At 47.3% G+C, this 12272-nt stretch overlaps 1 protein-coding gene across 2 annotated transcripts in view; it reads left to right on the forward strand.

Annotated features, from left to right (window-relative positions):
- The first annotated feature begins 5677 nt into the window (after nucleotides 1-5677).
- Nucleotides 5678-12272, forward strand: part of TNFAIP8L3 (TNF alpha induced protein 8 like 3) — a 53269-nt gene continuing 46674 nt past the window's right edge. For both annotated transcript variants that reach the window (XR_007153344.1, XM_047864400.1), the window contains exon 1: nucleotides 5678-5802. Coding sequence is in view for 1 of the 2 variants with exons in the window: in XM_047864400.1 (XP_047720356.1) it covers nucleotides 5751-5802 (52 nt within the window). In the remaining variant the exon portion in view is untranslated. The remainder of the gene's footprint in view (nucleotides 5803-12272) is intronic.

Consider the following 12272-nt stretch of genomic DNA (forward strand, 5'->3'; position numbering starts at 1 on the left):
TTTCCATGTGATTCCATGTCTTCCCTGACTTGTCCTAGAAGGGTACATATCTGATAAGCAGAACCTAATTCATCTTTTAAATCACTGATTTAAAAAAAGAAACAAGTAGGGATACCTGGGTGGCTCAGTCAATTAAGCATCTCTTGATTTCAGCTTAGGTCCCGATCTCGTGGTTTGTGAGTTCAAGCCCTGTGTCGGGCTCTGCACTGACAGTGCAGAACCTGCTTGGGATTCTCTCTCTCCCTCTCTCTCTCTGCTCCTCCCCTGCTCATAATCTCTCTCTCTCTCTCTCTCTCTCTCTCTCTCTCTCTCTCTCTCTCTCTCAAAATAAACATTTAAAAAATAAAAAAATAAAAAATAAAATAAAATAACAAAGTAGAATAGACCAGAGCCAAGGACAGAGCACTGTGTCATTTACACTGGAGACTTTTGTCCAAATTAACTCAGGATCATGAATCAAGACTCACTGGGTAGGATCATTCAACCAGCTCTAGACCCACCTAACAACAAGGGAATTATGCAAGATTTCATCAAAGTCTTTACTTAAATAACAATATATGGTATGTGTGGCAGCCAGTTCCCTTCACTTTGCACCTGAAGCACAAAAAGGGTACTCAACTAATATTTGCTACTTTGAAGTTGAATAAAATTATCTTGATGTCACTAGACATCTAGTGACCCTGTTTAAAGAAAGTTAACAAGGTTATTTTGATGAGACGGATAATGTACCCATGTTGGCTACTGGTGATCATCATTTTCTTAAGTGTGTATAACCCTGTTTGTTCCAGACTTTTGCTAGAGGGCACCAAAAATGTCACCAATCTGTTATTCCTGGAACCTGTTCCTTTTTCCTTTTGAAAACTGGGCAATACTGCCCCTTTGCAGTCTCTGAGTACTCTTCTATCTTCCTGAAAACTGTAAGGACTCTGTCACTGCTTAAGCCGTGTGGGTCTTAACTGTCTTCCCCTCAGTGGGAACAATTTTGACCCTTTCCATGCCACATGATGATGGGAAGGCACTGGGCACAGGTGAAGTGGTCCACTTAGGGTGCCCACATAGGAGCCCTGTGGATCCTTGTAAGAACAGCTCCAGTACAGCACAGTCACATCCTGCAGCCCCCACTGTGAATGCCACAAGTGGGACCAGACACCATATGTGATCAGGGAGAGTCCCAGAAGGGCTGACCCCTATGATCCTGGTCTTGCTGTTTAAAAGACTTGCAAATAAGCCCATAGAAAGCTGGGCCAGAGCACAACAGAGATTGGGCCCATAAAGCTTTCTTCTTTCTTTCTCTTCCTCTTCCCCTCTTTCTCAATTACCTTCTTCCTCTGAAACAGTGCTTTAGAGTCACTATAACTGCATTAGCTGCTCCAGAAGCTATCCTGTAGGCAGCTCATGAGGGCAAAAGCTAAGAACGTAGAACGGCCTGATGCCCAACAGTCTGCCTCCCACGAGGTGTCCAGACTTGGATAGAGCTGTGCAGAGGACACATTGCCCACAAAGACAACGTGAAAGGGAACTCTCCACTCCTGTCCTCAACCGATAGGGATCCCCTCTGGGCTCAATCAATGCTTGATAAATACAAGAATGAACTCAAATAACTCACCCATGGTGCTGAGAGGGGATCATGCCCACAAAAAATCTTGATAATCATAAAGTCTTGAGATACATACAGCAATTATTTTGTTAGCTACAATTTTCTGTCTTGTTTCTCTCTCCCAAGAAGAACAAATGAGGCTGCTGAAGGTTTAGACATTGATTAAAGATGTATGCAAAGATTTAGACATGAAGATGTTTACTGAGCTGTCAATTATAGCAGAAATTTGGAAACAACTTAAATGCCCAATCCTAGAGCACTATTTCACTACATTATGATACACCCATACAACAGAATACTGTGCAAATCATGTTTTCAAAAAGTAGATGGAATGATGTTCACAACATATTATTAAAAGGAAAAAGCAAGTTAAAAAAGGAGAATGCCATACACAAGGAGAGAAATTACTCAAAAGATGTGTTAACAGTTATGCAACTGGTGGAAATATTATTTTTTTAATTTTTAATTTTTCCACAGTGATACTTTTGAAATAAGGAATGCAGAACAATAAAACTTTATTTTTGCTAGCCAAAAAAAAAAAAAAAAAAAAAAGGAAAAGCCCCTTCTTTCAAGGCTGTCTTCTGGCACCTCATTCTACCAGATGGATATAAAGCCAGTTCAGACCTCACTGTACAGCTTGCCGAGAGAGCCATGAAGGCCCCCCTTGCTCTGTGCAGAAGCTTCCTTGGTGCCAGCATCCACTTTGAGACAAGTTATTTAAACTGGGGCTGTCCTGGCCAACCTCTCATCTCGAAATACCAAGGGCTGCTTCAGCCCAGGAAAAAAGGCAGTTCCAGAGCTCTGTAGGGTTTTGAAGCAGAACAGCAGCCCTAGCGTGTGAGAGGAACCTCCTCCCCTCTCCAGGCTGCTTGCCTGAAGGTTTACAGACAGCTCCCTTTCCATCCCACAAAAGGAGACAGGCAGATGAGTCACAGCACTGGCTTAGATTAAAGAGTATTATTGTGTTAGCAGAAATGGATCTATTTTATTATCTGTTTCTTGACACCTTACAAGTAGATAGGCTTTTCCCACCAAACAGACAAGTTCCTTAAAAAGCCAAAAGACTTCGTTAGCTGAAGCTAAGGAATGACCACTAAGAGTTAGAAACTTGTGTGTCTGAAAAGCAGCCAGACTGCAAAGATGTAGTGGAAACACTGAGGAAAGTGGTTTATAACCCTCAGACTCTAGATTCAAGTCTGCAAAGTGATGCCATTCGTCTAAAAATACACAGAGGAACTACGGAAATCCTTTCCTCTTTTCTAAGAGCTTTTTCTTTCCTTCTTTTTTTTTTTTTTTTAAAGAAATATACTAGGATTGGTTTGTAAAGGAGATTCAGCACCTCAGATTTCACTGTTTTTGTGGGGGTGATGGCCATGAGATGCTATTTTAAGGACTTCCTTCTCTTATACAGATTTTTCCACACTGGGAGGACAGATAAGGTATGTTCCACTAATGTTCCTCATTAAACACATATGCATGCCAGCAGTCATTTCCCTTTGTCTTGCTATCCCATGACAACAGCCTGTATATCATAGGAAATTGGAATGGAGACCTTATTTAGTTTGGATCTCTCTTCTCCATTGTTTAATTCCACTTTCAATTTTTCATTCTATGTCTGCCGTTTTTTTTTTTTTTTTTTTTTTTTGCAGAAATATACTATGACTGAACATAGGAACAGATAAATGAATAGGTGTTGTTTTTCTGAAGACTCACATCATAGACTTTCCAAAAGCACTTTGACCAGCATCCCCCACCCCCAGCAATTTACCTCTGAGTAGAAATGTACTTATTATTCAGTAAAGATCCAATGGCTGATGGGCCTCTATGTGTCATAAATGTGTGCTCCCCATACTTGGTTTACTGTTAATCAAGTTCCAGTAGTGAGCTTCCCTATTTCCTTTATTACCTGAGTAGGATTCTGTCTATCTCACCCTTCAACCCAGACCACCTGTCCACTAAAACAAACAAACAAAAACCAAAAAATCCCCTACCAAATGCCAGGAAAGAAGATCTAAGGGAAGAAAGTTTCACATTTCCTATTGTTGGATCAAGGTTTGGCTTTCAGAGGAAGCTGGAGGTCTTTCCAATCCAATATGCTCTGTTCTCTGATGCTACCATCATTGTTTTTCCTTAAGAATGCAAAGCTATGATAGCAAACTTTTTAAATGATCCCAGCTATTTATTTTTGAATATCAACTTTTATCCAAATGTTGCTGGTACTTTTTTCTTTTCACTTAAAAATGTGATTTTAAAATATTGTTTTTTTCTAAATGGGATCCATTAGATCTAAGAAGTAATGTACTTTCCATTTACCAAACATTAGCTGTGTGCCAGGCATTGAGTAATAGCCTCCACACACATTATTTCATTTACTCCCTTACAACCACCCTATGAAGGAGATGCCAGCACATGAGAAAACTGAAGGTTAAGCCATTTCCCCAAGATCACACATCTAGTATGAGACTCTTTTGACTGTTCTATGGAAACCCATCCAACTTTTGTCAACTAAAGTCCTGAGTTTGGCTGTCTAGAAAATGTTTTCTGAGGACACAAAGTAGAAGAACTGTTATTTGTACTCTGTGAAGCCCATACCGTCACTAAAGGAGGAAGCCCTCAGGTAGCCAACAGGCCAAACTCATGTGTGACCCTATACCCTACCAGTTAGGAGCCCATCTGGACATCAGATAAGCCTGATTTCAAGTCCCAGCCCACCCGCTTACTGGACCTGAGACCACAAGAAAGTTATCTACTCTCCCTGAAATTCAGTTTCCATATCTATAAAATGAGGATAATAATATAGGTCGAATTCTACGAAATGGCCAACTTTCGACTGTATTTGAATCTCCAAAAAAGCATTTGCAGATAGTTCAACTCTCCACTGGGTCACTGTGCAGATTAAACAAATGCACATAGAAAACAATTAAATGGCTTTAGTAGACTTTCTCTTCCTCATCTCATTTTGCTCAGGTCAATAAAGTTAGTTTTCATTCTCTGTGGAACTTAATATACAGGGAAGCTGGCCTGAGGTTACATAAGTGTTGGAGCCGATAATTCAGGGAGACAGTAAGACTGCACGGATGGTTGAGAATTAACAACCAAGGATCTCCTGAGGCCTTACTGCTCCTGCTCTGGGCGTTTTCCCTAGTATGGTAGTTTCCTCTCTTAATGACGAAGTAAATGCGCAAATACCTCTTTAGAAAGTGAAAGGGCAGGGGATATTGAGGATGTGGAGCACTCCGTGTTAAGGAGAAAGACAAGGTTTCAAACCCGGTCTTGGCACGAGTCGGCGGCGCGAAGCGGCGGACCGGAGCCGGCAGGGCGTGTCCACACGCGCGGCTCCCAGCGCCGGCCTCGCGCCGCGACCGCCCCGCCCGCCCCGCCCACGCGGGGGAGACGCGCAGCCGGAGCCAGCGTACCTGCCCGGTGCTGTTCGCTTCCTCGCCAAGCGCCAGGCCCCGTTCTCGGCTCCTCACGTGCATGATCTTATTTACGCCCCCACAACATTCCCAACAAAAAGCAACTGTCATTTCCCCATTTGCCAAGTGAGGAAACAGCTCAGAGAGGTTGAGTCTCTCGTCTAAGGTCTCCGGGCTGGTGGACTCGAACCCGGGCAACCCCAGGACTCCCACACGGAACCTCTCTTTCTCCTTACTCGGTAGAGGCGCTTTCTCGCCTCAAAATCGTCCCAAGTTGGCCCCCAGCAAGAGACCGCTCGGCCTCGCCGACCTGCACGACCTCGCCGCGCTCCTTAGGTCCAGGGCGCGGGGCGCGGGTAGGAGGAGCGGCACCGCCCCCGGGGTATTTAAGCCCGGTCTGGAACCCGCGGGGCCGGACGCTCCCGTTCCTCCCTGCTCGCGCCTCCCCTCCCCCTCCCGCTCTCTTCCCCGCGCGCTCCCACCCTCCGCCCCGCGCTTGCTTCGCGCGCAGGCACCGGCCGGCGGCCGCGGGGAACGGGACGCGGGCGGCGCTCGCCTCTGGGGAGTCGACCCCCGGCCGTGGCCGCCGCGCATTGCCCAGCCAGCGCCGCCAGGGCTGCCGCCGCCCGGCTGCCCGCACCGAGTGCGCCGCGGCAGCCGGAGCCCGGACGCCGACCCCGAGCGTCCCGCAGACGGGAGGGCGGGCGGCTGCGGACGCCCGGCCGGCAGCTCGCAGCATGGATTCGGATTCCGGCGAGCAGAGCGAGGGCGAGCCCGTGACCGCCGCAGGTACCGAGGGGACGCGGCAGCCCAGCCCGGAGGGCCGGGACCGGGAGGAGGGGAGGCCGGGGCAGGAAATCGCGAGTATGTCACCGAGCTGCCGGACGGGAGGCCGATCTCTTCCAGGCCAGGACTGGGGATTGCTTCGCGCTATGAGTTTGCTGTGAGGCTTTCTCCCTCACTGCACTTGGGCGCGCGGGAGGAAGAAGAGGTGCTTCTGCGGGTGGCTCTCCGCGCAGCTGCGTCCCGCTGCGGGCTCGGGTCGCCCGGGCTGCGTGGGGGTGGGGAAAGGTTCGGGAAATCTGCGTCCCGTAGTTTGCTGCAGCGAGGGTCGCAACACATCTGCCCTTTGAAAGAACTTTCCGAGCGCCCACCCCGTCCTCGAACCCGGGGCGCCAGGGACGCTGCGGAACAGGTGACACGGTCCGAGGGCGCGACAGGGGACTCCGGAAAGGAAAGGACCCGCGGGTGGACTGGCAGGAGTCAGACCACAGCTAGTGGCTGCAGTTCCCGAGCCTGCACTAGCGGTGCAGAAGGGTTTGCCCATTGCTGTCCCGCACCGGCAGACGGGGTTCCGGCGGAGGGGGTCCGGGAACACAGCCGCGGGGGCGCGCGGGAGCAGGGCTTCGCCATTAAGAGGCGCCGCCGGCTTTTCACAATCGATAGTTATCGAAGCAATGGGTGGATGCTTACTTTGGAAAAAATGAATGTCCTCCCCCGCCTCTCCCTGATACTGAGCAACAGGAGGAAGCCACCCACAGCCTTGGGTCGACTTACCGCTGGGCTCTGCCCACCTCCACCGCCGGCTCCGCCCCGCCGCCCACGGGTCCGCGCACCGGAGACCTGATCACCCTCCCCACCTGTCCGTGGCTCGCGGCACCCGTGGAGCCCTGAAAGCCACCCTGACCGGCCGACCTGTGAGCTGAGACTCTCCTGTTACACACCTGAAGTCCTAGACTAGTCCCCACTCTTCCCTGTATCAGACCAGCATCCTGAGAGTGGGGACCAAGTGCCAGGAGGCACTATGAGCCCAGGCGTGGGTGTAGGAAAGGCAGGCTCAGGAACCAGGCAGCACAGGGCCAGGCGCTGTGCCAAAGGCCCTACATATATTATTCCCCTTCATCTTCACAGCATCTAGCCAGGTGGTTATTATCTCCATTTTACAGAAGTCCAGAGAGGCTAAGTGCCTTGCCCACGCCTCACAGCAGGGAGTAGCCAAGGGCAGAGTGATTCCCTTCCCACTGCGTGGTACCCCTCAGCCTTTCACAGGGCAGCTGTGGTCAACGCCTTTGGGTGGGGAAGAGATGAGGCAGGCAAAGAGGAAAGGCCGCGTTACCAAGATGCCTGTGTATGAGGATTCCTGTGTGTGTGTGTGTGTGTGTGTGTGTGTGTGTGTGTGCGCGCGCGCGCGCAAGGGCCACCTCCTTTGTGTAGGCATATGTGGATATAACCAATAAACATGAGCCTTCTGCTGCCTCTATGCTTCTGTGGCAATGAAGCACCAAGATTTTGTTTCGCTTGGGGGGCTTGTGGATCTCCTTACATCATTTTAAAGTTTCAGTGTGTTTGTATGTATCTAACTATATCTGGAAAGCTGAGGGGTAGGGGGTACTGACCTTGACACTTCACTGTCTCAAAATCCCAGGAATTAACATGCTCTCCCCACCCCACCCTCAGATCTCTTGTGCACGTTGATGTTGAAGGGAAGGAGAAGGAAGCTTAGAGAAAGAAGAGGGAGAAGAGGAGGGAGGAGACACACTCCAGAAGAGTTGGTGCTTGAGTGTAAGGGGAGGAAAGAAATTCTTAAGGGTCCTGTTGCTTCTTCCCCAAGCCTACCCAGCACAGAGTATCCCAGATGTATGCATTGTGTCAGGTCTCTGCACTGCTAACAGCAAACCCTACCATGGAGGTCAGATGGGTCCCATGAATAAGAGGACAGCCAACTCTGAGCTGTCACCATTCATTTGCACCTTGCTGTTTTCTACAGTCACTTTTTCTTTTTTTGTGTGTGCTTGAATCTCCCAAGTTGAACATTTATTTGAATATCACAAGCCATTCTGCTAAATGGCATTCCATCTCATTATTCTCAGTCTTAAAGTATTCTTCGTGAACAAGCTTCAAAACTAGATGCTAATTCATTGCCTTGTTGTCGCTGCATCCTGTCAAATGGAAACCCTTGCTGCAGCTTCAGATACAGGTTAAATGACAGGTATGTTATCCACAGGGGTTGACCTTTGTCTCTACAAGGAATGAGGCGTTCATCTGTGGACCTGTATCTCTGCAAGCTGGATGAGTTTGTAACAGAGGACAGCAGAGGAAGTGGGACTTCTTGGAGTATTCATGTGTGTGTCTCCTTGTGTTGAGATGATAAGGGCTGCTTCCTCCTCAGTGGCCTTCCCTTCTCGAACTTGTGAAAAATCCCTGTGAGAGGTACCTTATTAAAGTCAAGAGCCTGGACTCTGGGATGAGAAAGACCTAGATTCCCTTCTCTACCTTTGGGCAAGCTATTTAACCTCTCCAAGCCTGTTTCCCCCTCTGCAAAATGGGGATGACATTTAGTACCACAAGGAGGATTAAATAAAATATCACATGAAGGGGCACCTGGGTGGCTCAGTGTCCGACTATTGATTTTGGCTCAGGTCATGATCTCATGGTTTGGTGTGTGAGATAGATCCTCATGTAGGGCTCTGCGCACACACACTCTCTCAAAATAAATAAATAAATTTTAAAAAATACCACATGAAAAGTGTTCCTGGTAATCATTCAGTAAATGGTAGCCACTATTTTGATTATCATTTGATTGGATTATTTGTTGTAAGAATACTGCTAAATAATGTACCTTGGTGCTTTGTAAAATGTAAATCAGTAGGCATGTGTAAAACAATTGTTGGCATTATTATTACATTAATATAATTGAGCAGATTTGTTTTGAATTTTCTCCTTTTCACTCTCTCATTCTCTCTGGTATGTGTGTGTGTGTGTGCGCGCGCGCATGCTTATTGGTTTCGGGGGGAGGTTATCTTTGATTTACCTCTTCTTATCCTCTTCATCTTCCAGCTCAAGGAATGAAGATGGGGACATTCAAAATACTACTTTCACACCCCTTTTCCTCCAGCTCTACGTAAAGTTGTACGAAGCAGAGAATGCTTTACCCAATCCACTGGCTAATGTGGAGATTAGCCACTTTCATGCCACTTCAAATAGAAGAAGAGATAACCCTTCCAACCAGTGAACCTTTTTCCTTCAGGGTAGCAAGAGGCACAGGAGGTCCTTGCCATTCTCCTTTCCATTTTTGGAAAGTCACCTTCCAAGATACAAATTGGCAGAAGAGTGAGAAAATCTCTGAGGACCACCTACTCTTTACTGCACCCCTTTCCAGAGACTTGTCTAAAGCTCTCCCCGGGCCTGCTGTGCAGATTTCTCATCGAGCAATGCAGTGCCCTACATAAGAGGGTGAAGGGGGGAGATGAGATTTGTCTCCAACTGCATTTTCTGTTTTTCAGGAAGCACAGGATGATACTTCTATGCCTGAAACTCTACCCCACTTTTCTTTGATTTTGGGTTCTTTCTATGATTGGGAAAGAGGCAGGGTTTATGGAACACTGGATTCATTCCAGAGACCCAACTTGGCAGTCTGTGGTTTGGCAAACCCACCATCCATCTCTCAGAAATTCTAGCACTTGGTATATTAACTCAGCAGTGATTAAGAGTCTTTCCTAAGAAGCAACAAGTGAGTAAACATTAGTGGTGTCAGCTTTTTCCCTTTCTGGCTTGTAAGACCAAGATAGTCTACCCAGCTGAGGACAGACCAGCTCCTTCTACCTGCAGCTAGATGGTCCAGGGCAATCAAGCTTATGGGGATTCCTCGCAGCTGGGTAGGTGCTACAAAAAACATGTCCATGCAGTGGAGTCAGGATGTGGTAGAAGAGCATCAAGACAGTAAAAGAAATGGGAAAACAGGCCCCCAACTTTGTATTTGCCATCCTTCTCATTGCCTAGGTCCTAAGCTTGGTCTTTGTGAATAAAGTGGCAAGGAGTGGGTAGGCTTCAATAGGTGGCCAAAAGGAGAAAAGGCATTCCAGAAGTCACACACCACTTGAGCAAAGGCACAAACAGGGAGGTAACTGGAGTGAAGGGCATATACTAGGGAGTACTGGGAAATAAAGTTATATGAGTGAGGGGAGGGCCTCATGGAAGAGGGTCTTAATAACTTGGTCCTGATGGTGCCAGAGGAGCCCCCATTGAGCTGATTGTTGTGCAGAGATATGACTGACTGAAAGTTGGGTTTTCAGGAGCCACATTTGATAGACCTAAAGTATAAGGACTGCCTAGGCTTGAAGCCTCAGCTAGCAGGGGTGGCCACAGTATTGGAGGAGGTTGTGGCTCTAAGGCAAGGCAGAAGAGGAAGGAGGCCAGTGCCACATCAGAGAAACAAACAACAGACACTGCTGACAGACTGTACAAAAGCAGTGAAAGGAGAGGGAGAGTGAAAGGAGACTAGCGTGTCAACTTGGGTGAGGCAGGGAAATCCAGGAGATGGACTCCCCAGCCCAGGCTTCCAAGCCCCTGTCCTTCCATCAGGCACATAGCAGTGGTGCTTTCCTTAAAGGCACTTTTCCCCTGCAGACAGTAAATCATGCTTGGTTTCAGGGGATCTTGAGGTTCTGGAGTTTGTTGATTCTCAGTGTTAGGTTCCTCAAGGAGACTGTTGAGTAACCTTTGGTGACTGACAGATTGACCACTGATGGGCTGGCCGACCTGGCACAGGGACCACCTGAGGATGAGGTATCACTTGCCTGTTAGTCATAGTCCCACATCTTGTTCCTGTTTGTGGACCTTTTCAGGAGCCTCTGCCTCATCTACACTCTGGACTGTAACTGCTTTAAGGGTCGGTACCCTGTCTTGTGCCTTCATGTTCCTGAGATTTTATGGACAAAATAAGTGGAAGAGCCTCTAGAGGAGCCTCCTGGGAAGTCTGCACTGAAAGGCCAAACAGCCAGAAACCTTTCCTATAAGGTGGAACTGCCAAAGCTTTCCTCCAGTGCTTTGTTTTCCTTCTGTGTTTTAAGATTTCTTGCACTGTCTGGGACCCTGTGTTGGGAAGTATGGGAGATGCAGAGAGATAATGGCAGGGTCCATCCTGTCTTCCAGGGTTTGAGATCTGGTGGGGAGATAGGACATCTATAGTGATGGCCACAGCCTACACCAGTACCTGAAGACTCTTGACCCCTTGCCCTAGGATAACACGCCAGCCAAACTTTTATTTATACATTCTGTCTTGGTAATAGCCACTTTCCATTGTCTGCTTTATGGTTATTCTTGTACATCTCTCATCTCTTGTACTGGATTGTTAACTCCCTAATGGTAAGGATTGGGTCTTTTTCACCTGTATCACTTCCTACCAGCACCACCCAGGGACCCTAAACAGGCTGGTAGGTTGCTGGCTGGCTGAATTCATGCATACATCAATAGATGGATAGAGGCATAACTCAGAGATAGTGCAGGTTTGGTTCTAGATCCTGGCAGTAAAGCAAATGCTGCAATAGTCAAATGAATTTTTAGGTTTCCCAATGCATATAAAAGTCATGTTTACACTATATTGTAGTCTCTGAAGTGTGCAATTGCATCATATCTTTAAAAAAATGTACATACCTTAACTTAAAAATCAATTTAGGGTAGCAAAAATACTTTGGTAGGGGTGCCTGGGTGGTTCAGTCAGTTAAGTATTCGGCTCCTGGCTTCGGCTCAGGTCATGATCTCACGGTTCATGAGTTTGAGCCCCACATGGGATTGTTTCTCTCTGGCCCTCCCCCACTCATCGTGCATGTGTGTGCATGTGCTCTCTCAAAATAAACTTTAACAAAAATAAAAATACTTTATTGATAAAAAAATGCTAACCATCATCTGAGCTTTCAGTGAGCTGTAATCACTGATCACAGATCACCATAACAAATGTAATAAAAAATGAAAAGTTTGAAATACTTCAAAAATTACCAAAATGTAATACAGAGACATGAAGTGAGTAAATGCTGTTGGGAAAGTGGTACTGATAGACTTGCTCCACCAGCGTTGGCACAGACCTTCAGTTTGTACAAAAAAAAAAAAATTGCAAAGGGGATGCCTGAGTGGCTCAGTCAGTTGAGCATCTGACTTCAGCTCAGGTAATGATCTCCCAGTTTGTGGGTTCGAGCCCCATGTCAGACTCTGTGCTAATAACTCAGAGCCTGGAGCCTGCTTTGAATTCTGTGTCTCCCTCTCTCTCTGCCCCTCCCCCACTTGCTCTCTGTCTCTGTCTCTCAAAAATAAATAAATATTTTTAAAAATCTGCAAGGTGAATTAAGCAAAGTGCAACAAAATGAGGTGTGCCTGTATATGGATAGACAGATGGATGGATGATGTTGTAGGTTGGTTCCCCAGGAAGCATGCAGTGAGTTTATTTGGGGGAGAAGAGGGCAAGGGAGGAACACTGGACTAGGCAG

The sequence above is a fragment of the Prionailurus viverrinus genome, chromosome B3 (genome assembly GCF_022837055.1).
Source record: "Prionailurus viverrinus isolate Anna chromosome B3, UM_Priviv_1.0, whole genome shotgun sequence".
Lineage (NCBI taxonomy): Eukaryota > Metazoa > Chordata > Mammalia > Carnivora > Felidae > Prionailurus > Prionailurus viverrinus.